The sequence below is a fragment of the Propithecus coquereli genome, unplaced genomic scaffold, assembly GCF_000956105.1.
Source record: "Propithecus coquereli isolate 6110/MARCELLA unplaced genomic scaffold, Pcoq_1.0 Scaffold73, whole genome shotgun sequence".
Lineage (NCBI taxonomy): Eukaryota > Metazoa > Chordata > Mammalia > Primates > Indriidae > Propithecus > Propithecus coquereli.
The window spans coordinates 3794122-3816042 of NW_012153396.1; the positions used below are offsets into that span (position 1 = coordinate 3794122).

The following is a 21921-nucleotide window of genomic DNA, read 5'->3' on the forward strand; positions in this document are numbered from 1 at the left end:
AGTGACTAATTAGGGGAAACTCCTCATGGTTTCTTTACTTAGGGACATCTTTGTTACTGTGATAGATTGATTCAGTTATTCATCCACTCACCCATCAATGCAATGAAAAACATTTATTGAGCACACAATGGTGCCAGGCCCTAGGTACTGTGCATGTGGAGGGAGGTGCGTAATAAAATAAAATAATACCATCTTTTCCCACAAGGATTTCACAGTCTAGTGAGGGAGACAAAAAAAAAAGAAAGAAAAAATCCTCTCAAAAATGAGGTGTCTCTCATTTCTATCAATTCTAGAAAAAAAATGAGGTGTCTCATCGAGCTCAACCTTGCCCTTTTCAAGGAAGAAGCCATACCTCTGGTAAGAAGGAAAGCTAACAACAGAAAAAAACACCTATTCTTGGAAAAAGTGAGGAACTTGGACCTGGATCTCAGCCTGAGTATAGGTTCCTCAACACCTAAGCTGGGTGGTTTGAATACTGTTATTTAACCTCTCCTGCATAAACTGGGGGTGGTAATTCCTATCCACCCAAAAGAGCTGAAGCTTAATGAGAAAGGACATTGTAATATATCCAACGGCCTAAGAGCTGGACCAATCGAGAGAATGTGACAGTCGGCTTGGGACAGGAGGAACTGATAGTTTTGCCTCAGTGGAGGGACTTAGAAGGGGCACAGAAAGGTATTAACCAATCTCAGTGGTACCAAACCTTTAAATTGGAGGCAGAAATGCAGTCGTTTTATAACGGCCTCCTTCCCCCCAAAGTAAGAGCAGTATTTAGATTCTTTCTATTTGTCACTAATGATGCTTTGCGTGAGGGTGCTGGCAAAAGGAATGACTGATAAAGCACACTGGATTTAGGGCACCTCTACTGTGTGACCTTGGGCTCACTTTACCTCTTCGCGCTTCAGTTTTCTCATCTGTAATATGAGGATCAAACTTGCTTCTTAACTATCCACCCAGTTTTTGTGAGGATCCAACTCGAATGTACGCGAAAGCGCCCTGGAAGCGCTCGAGTGCCTGGCAAATATTATGTTTGGTAACATAATATTTCCCGCTAACAACCAGGAGTTCCGAAGAGGAAAGCACCTCCCCGCTTGCTTTGTCACTCTCCTTTCTCCTCGACCTTTATTAACTTCGTAGTTTATAATCACAGAAATAACTGAAATCCTATGGCTGTTCCTGGCACTAGATTCTTGGGCCCCACCCAGACACACAACACCAAAACGCCGCGCCGGCTTGGATGGAAGGAAACAGCCCCTCTCCACTCGCGGGCGGGCCCTCGCCTTGAAGCCCCACCACTGCGAGTCCCTGAAGCCAATCCCCACAACCTCCGTGCACCGCACCGCCCCTTAGAGAGGGGAAACACTATGGCGACTGGGAAGAACGGCAGGGGCACGAGCCAATCACTGCAGACCGCTGCCCTCATCCGGCAAGGCCCAGAGGCGGGGTCGGCAGCCAAGATGGACAGCCAGGGAAACCAATAGAGTGATCGGAAACTCGGGGTAGGGCGGGCGACAGGGTCTCACAGAGCGGTTAGGGCCCCTCGAGCCAAGGGCCCAAGGACCCGCTCGGACTACAGCTCTTCCCTTTATCCACCCCAAAGTTCTCCATCTCACGGTTGCTGGCCGACTGGTCTACCTGCTGACTACGGGGAGGAGGGGGGGAGACGGAGGCGGTGGCGGCTGAACCCGCCTGACAGGCCGGGCCAGTGACAAAGAGCCGGCGGCCCAGGCTGAAACCCGGGAAGCCATCCTTTCAAGGAAGAGAGCCCAGGTTCCTTTAGATATAGAAAAGACGCAACTCACGTTGTCGATCACGACAGGCTGGTTGGCGATCACATCGTAGGACTCCATGGCAGGGGAATCTCTCCTTCCGAGGAAGGAACTGCCAGCCGGGTCCGCAGCTAGCGCCACTGACACGCATGCGCAGTCTAGCCGCCGGCTCAGGGCGGCCAGGGAGCGGCCCGACCTCTCCACTGAAGAACTACAATCCCCATAATGCTTTGCACCTCGGTTAGAGGCCCGGCGTACTGCAGAGCCCCGCCTAATTTGAGACTGGGCGTCGCATTTCCGATGCGCAGTAAGCTGGGGTTTGTAGTCTCCATATAGTAAATGGATGGAGACACAAGTTGATGGTTGTGTTGCAAGTCTGGATATGTAGTCCCTTTGAAAGAGTTCGCAATGCATGCTGAAGTATGTAGTCTTCCTGAATACTTGTCTGTACTGCGGTTTGGATTGGTCAGTAATTCGTGGATGTTTGGATTTTACGGATCAGTCCTGCCACTCCCGACCCCCTTTCCCTTGCACAATATAGGGTTGCCATGTTTTTATTTGGGCCTATAAGACTTTAATAAACATCTCCTAGCACCTCACACTCTAATAGGAAATTTTAACACACACACACACACACACACACACACAAGCACACGAAGAATATATCCCTAAAACAAAGCAAAACAATTAAAATTGAATAAAATTAGCTTTAGGAAAAAAAGCTGTACATTGTCGTTGCTTTTCGCATTTTTCCCTGGATAGGTGTAAACTTTGTAACGGGCTAACACTGGTCTGAAGATTGGCATTTGGAATTACTGGTATAGGTGATCTTTTGGTAGTTACAACATCATCTAAGGGTTTCGGGAACTGCTCCAGTATCTCTTTAATTTTCACGAAGAGCTAGAATTGACATTTATGGGTGAGAAAATGGAGGTGAAGAGAGGTTATGTGTCACTGCTTTCAAATGCCCAGTGCATTTTTCTTTGGATTATTTCCTTCTCCGCCCCGCTTCAAGTTGCAGGGGCCCTTTTGTCAATAGCACTAGGAAACATTAGATACGTAATCTACTAAAACTAATGCCACACGGATGAATGAATCATTCCATTGCCAGATTTATGTTTAAATCGTTGTTAGCAACGTGTCAGCACAGTGACAAACACTTTGTCGGCTCATCTCTCAGTGCTTTCGTGGGACCCTAGCACCTCAGAAAGATGCCTCAACGTCTCTGTTAAATCTGGGTTCCTCCTAACACTAGGGGGAGACCAAGAGCCTTGGGATACTCCCAAACCAGGGAGAGGGAGGCGGGGCCTATAGTCAAGTCACGCCCTCTCTACCTGTGACTGGCACAGACGTTAACCAATGGGTGCTGGGATAGGGCGAACCGGCGCCCCGCCCCCTTGAGCGCCCCGCGGCCCCCAGGCACCCTCTGGCAGACTCAGCGGCGGCGACGGCCTGGGCGGACAGTGCACCGTGCGCACGCGCGGAGCTAGACCTCGCTGCAGCCCCCATCGCCTCGGGGAGTCGCACCTACCGAGTCCGCCGCTGGCCCGTCAGTGCTTTCCTCCTCGTCTGCCCTCCCCGGTTCCCTAAGCGCCCTACGCACCCCGATGGCGGAGCTGCGGCCTAGCGGCGCCCCCGGCCCCACTGCGCCCCCGGCCCCTGGCCCTGCTGCCCCCCCGGCCTTCGCCTCTCTCTTTCCCCCGGGACTGCACGCTATCTACGGAGAGTGCCGCCGTCTTTACCCTGACCAGCCAAACCCGCTCCAGGTTACCGCTATCGTCAAGTACTGGTATGCCCTGGGCCGCGGGGAGACAGGGGCGGGCTGGGAAGGGTTAAAGCACTGGGGTCTAAGTAATTTGTGGGAGGCGGAGGAGGAGGGGAGAAGAATAGTTAAAGCACTTGGAAGGAGGGCTTCCTGCTGCGAGGGAAGGAGTTAAAGCTCAAGTTGAGAATGGGGACAAAGGGGTTAACGTAGCCTACGGGTAGTGAAGGGTTAACCGGGATTAGGAGAATAGAGTGAGCACTAGGGGTGTGTGTAGGAGCAGAGGGGGGAACGGTATGAGAGAGGGAACTGTAAACGTGGTGAAAGGAGGGGGCGCCTGTAGGGGGTCATTAGTGGGCGAGGGCAAGCCTAGGAGGGGCGGCTGAAATGGGATGGGGGAGGCGAGGCGGGGCCTGGGGAGCAAATGAGAGGGCTTTGGAGGAGCGAGGCTGGAGAAGCTCTGAGGGCACAGGACTGCAGGGGGTAGGGGCGGGTCTGGGGGCCCGGGGCTCTCTTGTGGGTTAGGAGGGCACGAGATGAGAGCCTTGTGCTGGTGGAGAGATGAGGAGGTCTCCTTTTGGTACCTTACTGATGAGCTGAGACGTCCTATCAGTGCAAAGCTTTTGCTTTTGAAGTTTGACGGAGCAACTCTTGCTGATAAACTTTTTGCTTACTCTGCACAGTTCTCTTTCTCCGTGCAGAGCTTCGTTCTGGCTCTGCAGCTGCTTTGCTTTAGGACATTAGCTAAGAACAGGGACAGGGAGGTCCGTGGTTTGGCTCAGGATTGAAAGAGACCACAGCTTCCTACTTCCAGTGGGAAGTGAATGATAGAGACCTGGGACCTCAGCAGGGAGGAAAGAGTGCAGTGGGACATTAAGAGGAGCTTCCTGGCCACTGGCTGCATTTTCTCCGGGAAGCTGAGGCTAACTCTCAAGTAGTCAAGGGGTAAGAATGGTCTTTTCCAGTTTCCCATTCCTGTGTGCAACGATTCTTCCTGCAGCCTTTGGGCAAAAGAAGTGTTATGGGGACTCTGGAAAAGAGCGTGTCTTCATGATCTTTCTGGACCAAAAGTTGACTGAGGTGTTGGTTGAATCTGTCCACAACCACATTCATGCAGATGCTATATTAGATGATCCCCCTCAGTGAGTCCTGAAAGACTGTTTGTCAGCTGCTTGGGGTGTGACCAAAGGACAGATCCAAAGGGGGAAGTGGACATCTTGTCTTCGCTGGTTACCTCTCCCTTCAGGGTTGAGTCTTTCTCCTTATGACAACCTCTTACTTCCTCTGGAGATGGCAGTCACTAGACTGTGCAGGGCTGAGGCCAGCTCCCAGTGTTAATGGGAGGATACAAAGAGGCTGACAGCGTGGAGGGCATGAGGACCAGCCACCTGCTCTCTAAGGAGGGCCATGTGGAGCAGCCTCTGTCCTGGCAGCCAGGAGGAGGTGTGGTTTGCAGTGCAGTCCTCTCTGGCAGACAAATGGTTCTTTGGTTGAGAGGAATTTTTGAAGAGCACTTCTGAGTGGAAAGCAGCTCTTGCTAACTTAATCACCCACTCTAATTGTGCCTCTACATTTAACTATGTGCTGTGCTAAACTTGTTGTCATGTGTCATGAGAAAAGTCAGCCTGGTTCTGCTATGTTGTTTGTTCAGGCCCCATTTGAGTGTGAGGAGAAATCCCTACACAGATTTGGCCAACTGCTTTTTATGTCACCCAAGTGGCTATAAAGGATAGAGTTGTGTGTAAAAGGTATCGAAGCACGTGCAAAGGACTAAAACTGGTTTGGGCAATTTTTTTTCCATCCTGCTGCAAGCTTGTTAACGAGGCCATATCTTCAGAGATAGGCCAGCATGTAATGATGAATAAACAGGATTGTATAGCACTTTGTGAAATTAGAAATACTGCCTAATTGCAGAAAAATATAAGAGGGGACAGCTTAGTGACTGGTTCTTAGATTTGGAGGGGTTTACAAAATTAAGATCCTGAAATTCATTTATATCCCTCATGTTTGAGGTCCCATGAGGCCTATAGCAGGATGACTGAGCTGGGCTGCCTGGGTCTGGTTGTGGCCCACGGTACCATGGGATTCCTTTTGCAATATAAGGGTGGCTCTTTGGCCAGTGGTCCCTGGGCAGCAGAGACATTCTGGCTGAAAGCTGAGACTCTGGTGAGCAAAGATCAAAGCAGAGAGGCAGACCCTGTGTCCTGGGCCCACTCCAGTCCTGCAGCTGCCCTGTGGAGAGAAATCAGATGTTCCAGGAATTAAGTTGAGGGATACTCTGAGATGTTGGATAACATCTTCTTCTAAGTATAAAATATGATTTTTTTCCACATACTCATCTGCTCTCTGAGTAGAAGAGCAGAACACTGTGTGCTTTGGGACAAGGTTAATTTTGTCTGACTCGTGGTCATTCCCTGCAGTTGGTGTTTTAAGGTAAAGTTTCTCTCCTTGATGCAACACCTCCTGGGAGACTTGGTCAGAAGGAGGGCTGCAGTGGTATATAGCAAGTGGAGCAGGGAATGGTGAATGCAGTTTTGCTGCTTGTTGCTGGATGGACCTAGGCTGTAGGAAGGGCAGGGTCAAGAATTTGTGACAGGAAACTGGAGCAGAGATGGGGCCTGTAGTCACACCTGTCTGTTCTGGGGGTCCTTCTAGGGATCTCTACCCTTTTCTTTTCTCCTTTCCCTCACAAACTTTTCTAAACCCGGCTGGTTGTAGAATTAATCACATGATTTGGCAAAATCAGAGTTAAGAGCAGATATGGAGGTCTGTGCCTTTTCCTCAGTTGAGATTCTAAGCTATTTGTAGCAACTTTCTTACAAGTTCTATAAATAACTTAGCATTTCCTAGCAGAGAATAAAGATTTCTACAATGGCAAATAATATCCTGGCAAAAGAGGATGAAACCAGACCTACTGGTTTTAAACAGTGTTTAAATTGCATGTTATTGGCACACTTGCTGGGATTACATGTAACATGCCTTTTATTTGGTTGATAGCTTTCCACCAGCACATTATACCCGTTGCAAAGTGCCACTCCATCAGCGTCCCAGGACAGGCAAAGTTTTTGCGGTCTGTGGAATAGTTGGATGTTTGAGGCAGCTCAAATGTAGTGTTCGTGGTCTAAGTGCAGACTTTCTTCTGCTGTTGGTTTCTATTTAGTCTGTTTCTCAAATCTACCAAATTTCTCTATTCTGAAGAAAAACAGGACTTTTTTTTTTAAAAACACTAATTACTAAGAGGAACTCATTGAATTAAATCCTCAGAGTGAGATAATAACCAAGTCTGTTCCTCAACTGCTTCTCTGTTGAATTGTGGGGGAAATTTAATGTGGTCCTCAGAGGCCCCAAATCATTTATGTTCCAGCTCTACCTTTGAGGCGGCAGTCTCCTGGGATCATCTTCTCATGCAGACACTCACAGGGCTCACTTTTGCTCCTGCTGCAGTTCTCTGTGCAGAGCTGAGCTATCCTAAGTTTGGCCTTTGTCACTTGCAATGACAAAAGACTGGCTTGGTCCATGGGGTGCAGGCTGGGGTCTGCATGGACTGCAGGCTTTGGGTTTGTTTAGAACAAACTGTAATTAACATAGGGCACAATATAGGCTTTCAGGAATTAGCTGTCTAAGAGGCAGGAGTGGAGCCGAGCCTCTGCTTCCATGAACAATGCCCATTGGGGATGCTCTGGATGTTCTTTCAACAGAGGCCAATTGATTGACTGATGTACCTCTTGCCTTGAAGTTTGCCATGTATACAGGCACCATAGAAGAGAGATAATCCCTGCCAATCCCATTTGGGATCGTTAATTTAAAACAGGAAAAAGCAAAATGGGCAACCACCCAGTCTGTTTTATTTCTAAAAGGGGCCCTGCCTTTTGGGGGTAGGAGAAGGAGACTCTTTTGCTTGTGGAGTTGGGTAGCCTTGGCTGCCCATCCCTTGGTCTCATTTTAGAAAGATGTAGCCTCCCTTTAGTTATCTTTCACCCCAGGCTTCTCCAAGATGGGGCCTTTAGGTTTGTAAGGCACAGCCCCTTAGCTTGACAATGTTTGGTTTCCAGACTTATACTGACACCCCTGTGTTTGGTCTTTTACAGGTTGGGCGGCCCAGACCCTTTGGACTACGTTAGCATGTATAGGAACGTGGGGAGCCCTTCTGCTAACATCCCTGAGCACTGGCACTACATCAGCTTTGGCCTGAGTGATCTCTATGGTGACAGCAGAGTCCATGAGTGAGTGTGTGCCACCTGTTCTCCTTCTACCTGCCAGTTCCTTAGCCTTGAACCTTATTTCTGAGGTTTTCCTGAGCAGGGGTGATAATGTCATAGTCCTGTAAGCTTGGTACTTCTCAGGTGGGATCTCTGGGTTTCTGCCCTCTGCCTATATCTACTCATGCCAGAGTGGTCTGTATTAGCACCTGATTCCTGCTCATCTGGTGTGGGAAAGTGTCAGTGATGAATAAGAGTTCCAAAACCATCAGGTATTTCCTAGCTCACTCTGGCGTTTGGGCTCAGAGGACAGGTAGCATAGATATGACCCAGAACTTGGGTTGATGCCTCTAAGTCCTCTTGCTTTTATCCCCCCAGCTGATTATGAAAGATTTTAAACATAAAGCAAAGTTGAAAGAATTTTACAGTGAACACTCATTTACCCACAATCCAGATTCTATTGTTAATGTTTTACTATACTTGCTTTATTACAAATCTATCCATCTTTCTATCCCTTTATGCATCCTGGCATCCTACTTCCTTTTCACCTGCATTTATCTGTGCTCAGATTATCCACAGCACATTTTTTATCCTAGCCTACTTCTGTTTGTTGCCCTGTACACTTCTAAATCCTACCTGCCTCCCCTACTTCCCTCTGTTATCATCTAGTTTGTATTTAGGGAAAAGAAACACATTTTAATACTAGATTAAACATAATCAACTGAGTGTTAAGTCAGATAAAACAACAGCAGCAGCCAGAATAATTATAAAAGCTAATGTTTATTAAGCACTGATTATGAGTCAGATACTCTTCTAGTCATTTTATATGTATATGTTACTAACAAATTTAATTTTCACAACAACCCTATAATACTGGTAGGTACTAAAATTTGCACCATTTTACAGGTGAGGAAACTGAGGTACAAAGAGGTTCTATAACTTGCTTAATAATACAGCTTAGAAGTGACAGAGCCAAGATTTGAACACACTCAGTCTGGCTTCAGAGTCCATACTCTTTTTTTTTTTTTTTTTGAGACAGAGTCTCGCTCTGTTGCCCAGAGTAGAGTGCCGTGGCGTCAGCCTAGCTCACAGCAACCTCAAACTCCTTGGCTCGAGCAATCCTACTGCCTTAGGTGCCCGAGTAGCTGGGACTACAGACATGCGCCACCATGCCCGGCTAATTTTTTCTATATAGATTTTTAGTTGTCCAAATAATTTCTTTCTATTTTTAGTAGAGACGGGGTCTCACTCTTGCTCAGGCCGATCTCGAACTCCTGACCTTGAGCGATCCACCCGCCTCGGCCTCACAGAGTGCTAGGATTACAGGCGTGAGCCACCGCGTCTGGCCCAGAGTCCGTACTCTTAATGACTGTACTCTATTGCCTCGTAAACAATTATATACTCCAATAAGCTACCATCTATAGTTCAAAAAAAACATTTTTTCCGTTTATGCTCTTTTTTTTTTTTTTTTTTTGAGACAGAGTCTCACTTTGTTGGCCAGGCTAGAGTGCCGTGGTGTCAGCCTAGCTCACAGCAACCTCAAACTCCTGGGCTCAAGCGATCTTCTGCCTCAGCCTCCCGAGTAGCTGGGACTACAGGCATGTGCCACCGTGCCCAGCTAATTTTTTCTGTATATTTTTAGTTGTCCAGATAATTTCTTCCTATTTTTTTTAGTAGAGACGCGGTCTCGCTGTTGCTCAGGCTGGTCTCAAACTCCTGAGCTCAAACAATCCGCCCGCCTCGGCCTCCCAGAGTGCTAGGGTTACAGACGTGAGCCACCGGGCCCGGCCCATTTATACTCTTTTGACAGAGGATTTATTTCCTTCAATTTAAGTGTAATCTTCCTTCCTCCTCATTACCATGGTTAATCAAGAGCTGATTTTATTTGTATTATCATATTCTCTTCTGTTTTTTGCTTCTCTTACTTTTTTGCCCCTTATACCATCTTTTTTGTATCTTTGTGGTGGCTGCTTAGCCTGGGCAGCTTGAAAGAGTAGCAGCAGGGCTCTTCCTGTTCTGCTTCAGTGTAGAGGCTGATTCTGGAGGTGGTGACGGTATGATGATAAGGAAGACTTTAATAGACTTTTTTTCTTTGTTTTAGTTCTTACTATCTTCCATGTCATTTTGTTAAATGCTTTATAATCTTATCAGGTTCTCTTGTTATCTCCAATTTATAGATGAAGAAACTGATCTTGAGGGGTTAAATGTGTTGCTCAAAGTCACTGGGATTGAACTGGCCGTCTGAGTCTGAAGTCTGAGCTCCTAACCATTGGTCTATACCACTTCTTAGGTCACAGGCCCAACCTAACTTCCTCTTTTCTCTTGTTAATCTTCTCTCTTGTCACGTGTTGGGAGCAATGTCTGGTCCTGCCTTTACAGCTTTCCAGTGCATCCATTGCAGTGTCAGCAGAAGGCTTTGGGAACAGGGAATTAATCTTGCCTGAATGGAGGCCCTGCGTTACAATATTAATAATGGAGATAGAATAGCAAACAGATGTGGGAAGTTAAGGGACTATGCTGGACTTAATTTATATTTTTAATAAGAACCTGCAGAGGGTATTTAGTACAGCTAGCCTGTACCTTTTTGTTGACAGATTTATTCTAGTTAAAAGAATACCATTTCCTATATGTATTAAAGATTCTTCCAGTCTACCTGCTTATCAGGTATAGGCCCAAGGCTCAAAATAACAGGAAGAATGTAATAGAGAAAGCCCCATATTTCAGGAGGGACAAACTCTGAATTTGAAGTAGGAACTTCCTTACTATTTTTCCTAGTTTAACACTACCCCCTTACATGTGTTTCATTTCTATGTGATAAAGCACTTTGATATTTATATGTTATTTATCACAAGAGTGAGACCTCTGTTTGGGCTTTCATCTCACCATTCAAGCCTAGTATTTTCCAGCATTACATCCTGCCATTAGAAGGACATGGAAAGAATGTTTTCAGATATTTACCCAGTTCTAGTCTATGTTGCAGAAATCAAAAGTGCCTTTATAATTAGTCTTATGCTGGTGTGACTGATTTCTTCTTGATCCTGGTGAGTTTCTTGAAGAAAGATCTCCTTTTCCAAACATTTCATGTGGTGAAGGCTCTTTAAAATGAGTTTAATGCCTGGCATGGTGGCTCATGCCTGCAGTCCCAGCACTTTGGGAGACTGAGGCAGGAGGATCATTTGAGCCCAGGAGTTGGAGGCTGCAGTGAGCTATGATCATGCCACTGTACTCCAGCCTAGGTGACAGAGTGAGACTTTGTCTCTAAAAAAAAAAAATAAGAATCCATCCCTAGCTTGACCCTGTCTCTACAAAATAATAAAACAAAATAAAATAAAATAATAAAAATGGGTTAATGAATTCTCATTTAACTTAGTATTCGAAACCAAGGTCAGAAAAATGAATATTCTGCCATCCAGCTTAAGTGCTAAGAGGTGCTGGGTCAGAATTATGGCAAATGAATCTCTGGCAACAATTCTTCCACTGTCTTTTGTCTTTTCATTCAATGAGAGAAGGACTGAAGCATTGCTTCCTTTTTCATCATACATTTATCAAGCACTTATTTTGTACCAGACCAAAAAACATCATAATAGATATCTTGGGGATAAAATGGCAAGACATAATTCCTGTCTCAGGGGGCTCATGTTCTAGAGGGGAGATAAACATAAAGAGATAGTTATAATATTGAGTAATAAATGCTACAATCTATGGGAATAGAACGTGATCTGGGAGCAGAGTGGAGGGAGTGATTTTAGTCAGGCCACTGGATTGCAAGAAGCTTTTGGGAAGAGGTGAAGTTTGAGAAGAACCTTGTAGAAACAGGCCTGGGAGATGTGATCTGCAGCCTGATACTCCGGGAAACCAGATCCACTTTTTAGGACTGAGAGGGACTTTAAAAATCTTCTAGTTCAGTGTTTCCAAAATTTCAAGAGCCACCTTCATAATTTTTGCCACCTGTAGTATTATTTACTTTATATTCTCTTTAAATTATCCTCTCTTTTTTTTTTTTTTTTTTGACACAGAGTCTCACTCTGTTACCTGGGCTAGAGTGCCGTGGCGTCAGCCTGGCTCACAGCAACCTCAAACTCCTGGGCTCAAGCGATCCTCCTGCCTCAGCCTCCCGAGTAGCTGGGACTACAGGCATGTGCCACCATGCCTGGCTAATTTTTTCTATATATATGTATATTTTTAGTTGTCCAGATCATTTCTTTCTATTTTTTTGTAGTAGAGACGAGGTCTTGCTCTTGCTCAGGCTGGTCTCGAACTCCTGACCTTGAGCGATCCACCTGCCTCGGCCTCCCAGAGTGCTAGGATTACAGGCATGAGCCACTGCACCTGGCCTATCCTCTCTTTTAAATGTGTGTGTGTGTGTGTGTGTGTGTGTGTGTGTATATTTTTTTGAGACAGGGTCTTACTCTGTTAACCTGAGCTGGAGTGCAGTGGTATGATCATAGCTCACTACAGCCTCAAACTCCTGAGCTCAAGTGATCCTCCTGCCTCAGCCTCCCAAGTAGCTGGGACTACAGATATGCGCTGCCACTGCACCCCAGTTAATTTAAAAACAATATTTTTTTAGAGACAGGGTCTTGCTGTATTGTCCAGGCTGGTCTCAAACTCTTAGACTCAAGCAATCCTCCTGCCTTGACCTCCCAAAGTGCTGGGATTACAGGCGTAAGCCACCACACCCAACCCCCAAAAAATATTTTTAAAAGTTAAATCACTACCGTATATGGAAACCAATATCACTTGCTATAATTTAAAGGTAATTATAGAAATAAACACAATGAAAACAAAGCAACATTATTACATTCTAGCTTTCCAGGTTTTTCTTTGTTCAAGAGTTTAGCAAGTATGAGAGAGATGTTAAAAAGACATGCTAGGCCGGGTGCGGTGGCTCACGCCTGTAATCCTAGCACTCTGGAAGGCCGAGACGGGTGGATTGTTTGAGCTCAGGAGTTCGAGACCAGCCTGAGCAAGAGCGAGACCCCGTCTCTACTAAAAACAGAAAGAAAATTAGCTGGACAACTAAAAATATATAGAGAAAAAATTAGCTGGGCATGGTGGTATATGCCTCTAGTCCCAGCTACTCGGGAGGCTGAGGCAAGAGGATTGCTTGACCCCAGGAGTTTGAGGTTGCTGTGAGCTAGGCTGACACCACGGCACTCTAGCCGGGGCAACAGCGTGAGACTCTGTCTCAAAAAAAAAAAAAAAAAAAAAGACATGCTATTGTAGTGCATATTTCAAAATAGCTAAAGGTGAAGATTTTGAATGTTTTCACCACAGGAAATGATAAAAGTTTGAGGTGATAAGTGTGCTAAAGCTGTAATTTGATTAGTATACCATATATATATGCATCGAAATATCGCACTGTGCCCTGTAAATATGTATAATTAGTATATGTATCAATTAAAAATAAAATAAAATTACAATAAATAAATAATAAAAGAGAAAAAAAAGACACCACATAGAATCTTCCCCTCCACACGATCAGAAAAGTTGAAAGAGATTTGAAAAGGAAACTTTTTATTTTATAGTGTGATTCATTATTATTTATTGTCACAGACAAGTTCCACACTTAGGAAACACTGATCTGGTCCATCTTCTTTAATTGTACAATTGAAGAAAGTATGGTAGCCTGCTGAAGGCCATATAGTAAGTTAAGGAGAGTGGCAGGTAGACATAGGGTCTGCTAACATTCCCACTGTTCTGTGCTATCTCTTGTGAGTAGGGAGATTGTGACTAGGCACATTGTTTTTCTTTGAGGTAATAGAAACAAATTTTGTTTTTGTTTTAAGTTTTTACTGTATTCCAGGTTAGTGCTAAGTTCTTTATAAATTATCATTTTATGTTATCCTCAGTAATTCTATCACATAAGAAATTCTTACTGCATCTTGCTTATAGATATAGAAACTCAGGCTTAGAGAAGTTGTCATGTAGCTAGTAAATCAGAAGACAAGTCTCATGACCCCAAAGCCTGTATTCTTAGCCACTGTGCTGTATTGCCTTTCCATTTTAATCAGTCAACGGCATTTATTAAACGCCTACTGTGTACCACTACCTATTCAGATCTTTCTCCTCACAGCTTGTTGAGGCAAAGGAAAGGGGTCCTCCATATTTCTTCTTGTTCCTGGCAGGCATGCTGCAGTGGGGGCAAGAGGGGAGCCCACCCTGTTAACCCTAAAAGAGCTGAAGAGCAAGCTGATTGAATGAGCTCTGGGATGGCCATTTCTGCCCAAGTTCTTTCCCTGTTCATCTTCACTAAAGGAAACAGGGCAAGAGAACACTTATTTGGATGAAAAGGTTCTTAAGAGGCTGTTTCTAAAGTTGGAGAGATGGAACAAGTTTCAGCTCTGGGCAGGCACAAGGGAGAACAGAGTGCTTTTCTAGGAACGCTAAACCTACCCCCAAGTGACTTCATCAGGAGAGCCTGTCCTTTTGCTCTTTTCCTGGACTTGGAAGGTGTCAGACAGCTGAGCTTCAGCTGCTGAGTGCTTGTTGGAAGCCTGCAGCTCTGGCCTTTCCCTTTATGGCCAGGCAGCTGTGGACTGGAATGTGGGGATGTGTGGAGCTGCGGAAGAGGTGGCTTCAGCGCCACTCTCTGTGACGATTTCTGGCTGCCCCTGGTACCACCAGCGGCTCTGGCTGGGCAAAAACTACAGGGGGCATAACGGAGGCTTGAGAGGCTGGCTGGTGGGAGAGTGCATTTGTGACCTCAGGCAGACTTCCTGGTGGGAATCCACTGGGGCAGGTCATCTGCTGTAAGTGTCGGTCTGGTTCCAAAGACTTTTGTGTGGAGTTGGCCCAAACGCTGGGCAGCCCCATGAGTAGAGCCCGCACTTCTCTACCACAAACGCTGACTTCTTGGCAGGCATGTGCAATGGAGTTCAGAGCTGTTTTTGCCTTCCCTGGGGCTGGAACTGCCACAGACTGGCTTTCTGTGGCTGCCTGTACCCCTTTGGTGGAGAGCCTCTTTTTCCCTTCATGTTCTTAGCTGTGCTCTACACCCACATAAGTTATTTATTAAAACACTGGATACAGATTAACTTTTCCACTTGTGTAGTGTGGCCTCCGTCCCCTGCAGTCAAGAAATGCTAATTTCCCCTTCTCAAAGCTTGGTTTGCAGGAACTTTGTAACATGCCATTTTATCCCCTGGGGTTTCCGATAGAAATCCTGCCTTTGCCATACACACCTATCCCGGGAGCTTGGTCCCTCCCCGACTACGCCTTTGCTTCTCTCCCAAAGCTCTCGTGAAGCTGGCAACTACAATGCCTCACTGAGCCACCTACAGATAGCAGGTCCTGGGCCCACTGTCAGCTGGGTTCAGCAGGCTAGAAGTGCTCTGTAGGCTTACTGGAGGATGGGCTTCCCTGAAGCCTTGGTCTCTCTGCCTTTCCTCTTAGAGGTGTTTGGTGTCAGGATGGCCTGTTAGTGTGAGACTGTGGAGTTCTCTGCTAAGAACAAGGGATCTGGGCCGCTTAGCAAGAATGGGGCACCCTTGGTCTTGGCCCAGCATGCGGAGGTCAGTGGGGGAGGTGGCACTCTCCCTGCAGCCAAAGCACCCACTAGGGGTTGAATTTCAGGCCCTAGATTTCCACACTTTTTAAATATTGGGGGAAATTTCTTTTATAGCCACAGGAAGACCTAAGGCATTGTGGGTGTTCCCAGCAGATCTGTATGGGTATGTGGCTTCATCCTTTATAAAGCATTTCATTTGCAGCATGGATCATCTCTTCCTTCATGGGGTAAGGATTCTAAATTCTCTAATTCAGAGAGTCCCTCAATAGTGAGTGGACAGTTGAGAAGAGATTTCGTTAGCTGGCCCAGTTAAGCTCACTTAAAAGAAAGTCCAAGTAGCCTGGTATTGAGAAGTGACCACCAGGTCAGAGTGGTGCCAAGCTGGTCTGCGCCGGGAGAATTCCTTCTCTTTCTAAAGAGACTTGGAAGCCTTTATGGGTTTGACATAATCTGATCTCCCAGTCCCAGGATTCTTCCCTGTTCAGCCCATCCTTCTGGGCTCCCATCTTCCAGGCCGTGCCTTTTTCTTTTCCTTTTTCTTTTCCTTTTTCTTTTTCTTTTTTGTAGAGATGAGGTTTTGCCATGTTGTCCAGGTTGGTTTCAAACTCTTGGGCTCAAGTGATCCTCCCCCCTCTGCCTACAAAGTTCTGGAATTACAGTCGTGAGCCACTGTGCTGGCAAGGCTGTGCCTTTTTCTATGTTGAATGCTGGTCCTTGTACCGCTCATGTTCTGGGTCAGGCTTTGCCAGCATCTCCCTTATCCAGCATTCTGATTCAGAGGTCCTGACTCTGGCCTTTGGCCTTTGACTCCTAAATTCATGCCTATGATCTTGTCTCTAAGGTATCCAACTCAGCTACATTTCATGTTTTGGTAGCTCAGTTCTGATGTCTGACCTGAACCCTGAGGAATGGGCCCCTTACCCCTCCAAATAACTTTGCAGCTCACTCACCTGCCTGCCAAGATCTTGACACAGAGGGCTAGGCTGTGCAGCACACCCCACGAGCAAAGCTATGTTGAATCCCCTATAGAGGCAGAACATTGGACAACATGATGTGTTTGGGTGGGGAGACAATGAGAAATCAGACCTAGCCCCTGTCCCAACATCTGCTTAGTAAGAGATGGCAAAGTCCCTGGGAAAGAAGAAGACAGTGAGGTCTGGGGCTGGGAGCAGCTTTTGGCTTTGCCTGTCTGCTTGTGACTTTGAGGCTTCTTCCCTACACCCTGTGATTGTCAGTGTTTTAGGAAACTTAAAACATGTAATAATTGTAAACAATGCTTACTCTGTACAAAGCACTATTCTAAGTGCTTTATGTAATTCATTTAATCCTCAGAACAACTCTATGGGATAGGATTTATTATCCTAAGGAAAGTGAGGTGCAGAGATGTTAAGGAACTTACCTACGCAGCTAGTGAATGCTAGAGCTGGGATATAAACCCAGACAGTTTGGATCCAGTAGTTCCCCCCCAGCCGCTTTCACCTCCTGCAGAGAGAGACCTGGACCACTCTATTAAAAAGTATGCTTAGTTCAAAGGTATCTTGGATTAATGCAACGATCATGACTAAATAGAGTTAACCAGGAAGTGCTTGTTGGGGAAATATTGAGCTAGGTGTTGAAGCAACTGGGTAATGGCAAGAAGGTAGAACTGGACAATAGGTGACAGGATCCTGTGTCATCTCTCAAGTCAAGACTTGTGCAACCTCCCTGTAGTCATATTCAGTAAGTTGCCAGGAAAGTCTGCAACTCTTAAAAGCACAAAGGTCCCTGGCTTGGACGACAAATTCGCATGGTCATGCTTCTTGTTGTGTAGTTAGAGACAGGGTCTTGTCCTGTCACCCAAGCTGTAGTGCAGTGGCACGATCATAGCTTACTGCAGCCTCGAATTCCTGGGCTCAAGCAATTCTCTTTCCCCAACCTCCTGAGTATCTGGGACTACAAGTGCACCCTACCATGCTGGCTAATTTTTTTTACTATTTGTAGAGACAGGGTCTTGCTGTGTTGCCCAGTGTGGTCTCAAACTCCTGGCCTCCCAAAGTGCTGGGATTACAGGTGTGAGCCACTGTGCCTGGCCCAGATAGTCATTTTTTAAAAACATGTTAATTTCTTTAATGATTTATTTTTAATTGATAGACTTAATGTTTTAGAGCAGTTTTAGGCTTATAAAAAATTGAGCCAATAGTACAAAGTTCTCATATATCCTCCTCTCTCCTCTGCTTATAGTTTCCCCTGTTATTAACATCTTGCATTAATGTGGTACATTTGTTACAATTGATGATTCAATGCTGATACATATTAACTAAAGTCCATAGTTTGCATTAATCTTCACTCTGTGTTATACAGTTCTTTGGGTTTTGACAAATGCATGTCATGTAGCCACTATTACAGTACCATACCAAATAGTTTCACTGCCCTAAAAATTCCCTGCATTCCCCCCAAACCCCTGGCAATCACTGATTGTTTTATTATCTCTATAGTTTTGCCTTTTCCGAAATGTCACATGGTTGGAATCATACAATATTTATATTTAGCCTTTTTAGACTGGCTTCTTTCACTAAGCAATATGCATTTAAGGTTCCTCTACCCCTTTTGTTGCTTGATAGCTCGTTTCCTTTGATCACTGAGTAATACTCCATTGTGTATATGTACCACAGTTTATCCTTTCACCTACTGAAGAATATCTTGATTGCTTCCAGTTTTTGGAGATTTTTAATTAAGCTGCTATAAACATTTGTGTGCAAGTTTTTGTGTAGACTTAAGTTTTCAATTTATTTGGGAGTGCAATTGCTGGATCATATGATAAGACTATGTTTAGCTTTATAAGAAACTGCCAAATTGTCTTCTAAAGTGGCTGTACCATTTTTCATTCTCACCAGCAATGAGTCAGAGTTCTGTTGTTCCGTGTCCTCACCAGCATTTGGTATTGTCTGTTTTTTGGGTTTTAGCCATTCTAATAGGTGTAGAGAGGTATCTAATTGTTTTAATTTGCAATTCCCTAATGACATATGCTGTTGAGCATCTTTTCATTTGCTTATCTTCCATCTGTATATCTCATGACATATCTTTGTTTGGGTTCCTAACCTCCTCCCCCTCCCCACTCTACCTCTGCCCATACATACTTTTTTCTCATATCATGGGTTCAGAAGTGGAGCTAATTATGTTTTCTGGTATATTTTCCATTTGGTTACATCTCAAGCCATTGAGTTAGATCCCCTGAGTAGGTGCTGGACCTACCTCTGAATTCCTCAGTCTGTTGGTTTTAACTGGGTCTGGCTCATGAGTTATACACCTTATTTTCACTAATGATGGTGTCTTCCATAAATTGTAGCTGGTGCTGGGATCTACAACTTCAGTCCCAGGGTTTGAGATTGATTGTGCCCTCCAGTACAGACTGTGGAAAGACTAGTGTGCAAACTTGTCCTCTCCATACCCTGTCGGGCTTAACCTTGCCTTAGATGAGAAATGAGTTTACCATTGTCCTTTGAGGCCCCAACCAGACCTCAAACTCTAGTTGAACCAGCATCAAGAAGATAAAATCTAAAATTTTCCTGTTACATCATTATTGTCCAACTTCTTAGTGATAAATTTGCTTTTTTCATTTATAAAGGCAATTGAACTATTTTACCCAAAATGTTGGGAATTAGAGAAGGGAGAAAAAAAGTCACTCAGTCCTATAACTTTTTGTTTATGGCCCTCCATCTGTCCTCATGGTGATTTCTATAAACAATTCATAGTGAGTGATGCTGTCCTAGGGGTGCAGAGGGCTTCCACTTTGCATGAGTCTCCTCAGTTTGGGACTTAACATCTTCCAAGGCTTCCCAGCTGCATGGCTAATGCTGTTTTCTCTTGCCCACTGCTGCTAGGGTTTCTAGATTCTGAAAACAGCTCATTTGCTTGGGAAGATGGCTCTTCCCCATTGCCATGTTACATTAATTAAATCCATGTTTTTCCTCTTTGGCATCTCACAGAAGTGAAGTGGGGTTTAGGTGTATGTGGACTGACTGTGCTGTTTGCCCACCCCTCAGTTAATACCTAGATCCTTTAAATACAAATCACAACTTTACTATCACACACAGTGGTAATAGTCCTGAGCGTGTGTGTTGTTCCTGTTGTTGTTTTTCCCCTTACAAAAGTCAAGATCTGGTGATCAGTGTCACCTGGAAATGAATTTCACTACATGCCTCCTTATTTCTCCCTTTCTTGGGCGTGTGGGCACAGAAGACTGAGAGTGGGCTTACAGAGTGCCCCAGGCTCCTTGTACTCACGGTACACAGACGGTTCACAGGCATAAGCACAAATGCTCAGAGGTGGGTGAGATCCTTTCAGGTAATTGTGTGAAATAAATGGGCTACCATTTAGGGCTTGTGAGACTTTTTGTCATATATAGGAAATCAAATAACGTAATAATACTGTATGTTTGCAGCAGGACTGGTGAATGAATCTAGGAGAAAGGGTGGCCTGCTGTCCTTTCCTGGTGGCGCTAAGTCAACCGGGTGACGGGTAGGCAGGCATACTTAGTTCCCATCCAGTGTTAATCACTGGCCTCTCTTTTTCTTTGGAGGGCCAAACATTCATTCCTTACACAGATTGTCATTGTTGGGACTCAGTTCTGGGCATGAGGTATGTAGTAATGAACAGCATAAACCTGGTCCTGGTGCTCATAGAGCCTTCAGTCTTTGGGCTGAAAGGTCCTTGAACTGAAAACATTGTGGGGAGGTGGGCCTGATACAGCTTCAGAGCCTCAGGTCATCACCTGGCATCTCCTTGCCTCCTCTTCTGCGGTCCATGTCTTGAGGCCTAGTGGAGGACTCTTTTTGAGCAGGAGTCCTGAGCCTAGAAACGTGGCCAGGCATATGCTGGAAGCTAGGCTGGTTGCCCATTTGTCAATAAGAACATAGATTCATAGCAGCTTCTCAGAGAGGTGTGGTTCACTGGACCCCAGCCCCTTTAACCAGCATGTTAGTCAAAGATAGTGGCCCCCAGAGATCCCTTTCCTCCCTACTCCTTCCTTCCCATGTTATTAAGGCTCCCAGAGCCCCTGTCTTAGAACCAGCTTTGCCACAGGAACGTGAATCAGGAGATATTTTTGTTTCTCCAGTACTGACCTTCACATGATACCTGGGGCCACTTGGAGCCCTGCCTCTGACCACTGGTTTCCCTCACTGTGACCTCAAACCTTTCAACATGAGGTCAGAAGCTTGGGGGCCACAGCTGTGGGGAGTAACTGCTGGAGAATGGGGCCTGGCCCATGTTCCCAGTCCCAGGGGGTTGAGCTGGCTGGCTGTGCTTTGTGCTTGTGATGGATTTGACTCTTAAATGCTTCTGAAAAGCTTGGTTGGTTAGAGGAAAAAACATAGTGAAAACCGACAGGCGACACCATGGCTCGCCCTAACCCTCTCTCCTTCCCACTCTAGCTTTTCCAATATATCAGGTTGCAGACATGCTGATTCCCGCCCTCCTGGAGCCAGTCTGGTAATTTTTCATTCCTGTAACCAGGGGTTTTGTGTAGAGAAAAGGCCCAGAAGGAAGGCAGTAGCTGAGCAGGGAGCCTTTGGAGTTAGAACTTTGCAGCAGCATTGCTGAAATGCATCCTTTAGATCTGTGCTAGCTCTTCAGCCAGGGACAGTGCCCATGGCATCTTACGCAGTCACTTCTCAGCTCAGAACCATCCAGTGGCTTCCTGTCTCACTTGAGTAAAACCCAAATGCCACAACCTCTACTTTAATCTGCCTCGTCTCCTGCTGTCCCTTCCTCTGCAGCACCCACTCTGGTCCCTTATTGTTCCTCTGAAGTGCCAGGCACTCTTCTACCTCAGGACCTTAGCGCTTGCTCTCTCCACACCTGGAAAGCTCTACCTGCAGATAAGTCCATGCCTTACTCCCTCACCTCTTTTGATCTTTCCTCAATTATCTTCTCCCAGGCCTTCCCTGACTCTGTTCAAAATGGAAATTCTACACCCTCTCCAAGAAGCACTATCTCCCTTTCCTGCCTAACTCTTCTTTAAAACACTTATCACTATTCAGCTTATTTTACTTATTTACTTATTTGGCTTATTTATTGTCTGTCTCCCTCCCTGCCACTAGAATGTAAGCTCCCTGAGGACAGGGATCTCTCCGTTTATGCCTTGATGTTTCTCCAGTACATCAACAAATGTTTGTTGAATGTGTGAATAAGGTGGAGGCAGCTCTTACTTTGGGGTTTCTCTGGCTCTTGGATAACATTCTCGTCACCAGCGGTGAGGAATTCTGGCCCAGCACCAGGCCTACACTTTTAGCTCATTCAGGAGCATTCCTTCAGTTTGAAACCTTGTTCCATAAGAGGGAACACACTCCAAAGGCATTTTTTATAGGAGCAGAACCTTTCTCTTGGAGAAAGTATGTGATTTTGGTAAAAATGTCTGAACCTTGTGTTAGAAGATGAAGGAGTTTCCCCACCCCAGCACCTGGCACAGTGGTTGGTAGATGGTAAGCACTTAATTTATTTCTGTAAGGTTTTAGAGCACATTACCTAAATGTCCAGTGCTCTGTTATGTACTTGGGGTACCATAGAGAACAAGGCAGACAAGCTTTCTGTTCTCACAGATCTTACATTCTTTTGGGAGAAATGTGTAAAAATTATATAGAGTTTTAGATAGTACAAGTGCTGTGTTGAAAATAAAGCAGCGATGATGTGCTGGAGTGTACC

The 21921-nt window shown here is 45.5% G+C and overlaps 2 protein-coding genes across 2 annotated transcripts in view; one reads left to right on the forward strand and one right to left on the reverse strand.

Annotated features, from left to right (window-relative positions):
• The window catches only part of ACTR1A (ARP1 actin-related protein 1 homolog A, centractin alpha (yeast)), a 16828-nt gene extending 14818 nt beyond the window's left edge, over positions 1-2010 (reverse strand). Inside the window, exon 1 of the mRNA XM_012661693.1 lies at positions 1803-2010. Within this exon, the coding sequence (XP_012517147.1) occupies positions 1803-1850 (48 nt within the window). The 5' untranslated portion in view covers positions 1851-2010. The remainder of the gene's footprint in view (positions 1-1802) is intronic.
• Positions 2011-3200: 1190 nt separating this feature from the next.
• SUFU (suppressor of fused homolog (Drosophila)) overlaps positions 3201-21921 on the forward strand; it is a 108881-nt gene continuing 90160 nt past the window's right edge. The window contains exons 1-2 of the mRNA XM_012661779.1: positions 3201-3558; positions 7620-7754. Coding sequence (XP_012517233.1) covers positions 3377-3558; positions 7620-7754 — 317 coding nt within the window. The 5' untranslated portion in view covers positions 3201-3376. The remainder of the gene's footprint in view (positions 3559-7619; positions 7755-21921) is intronic.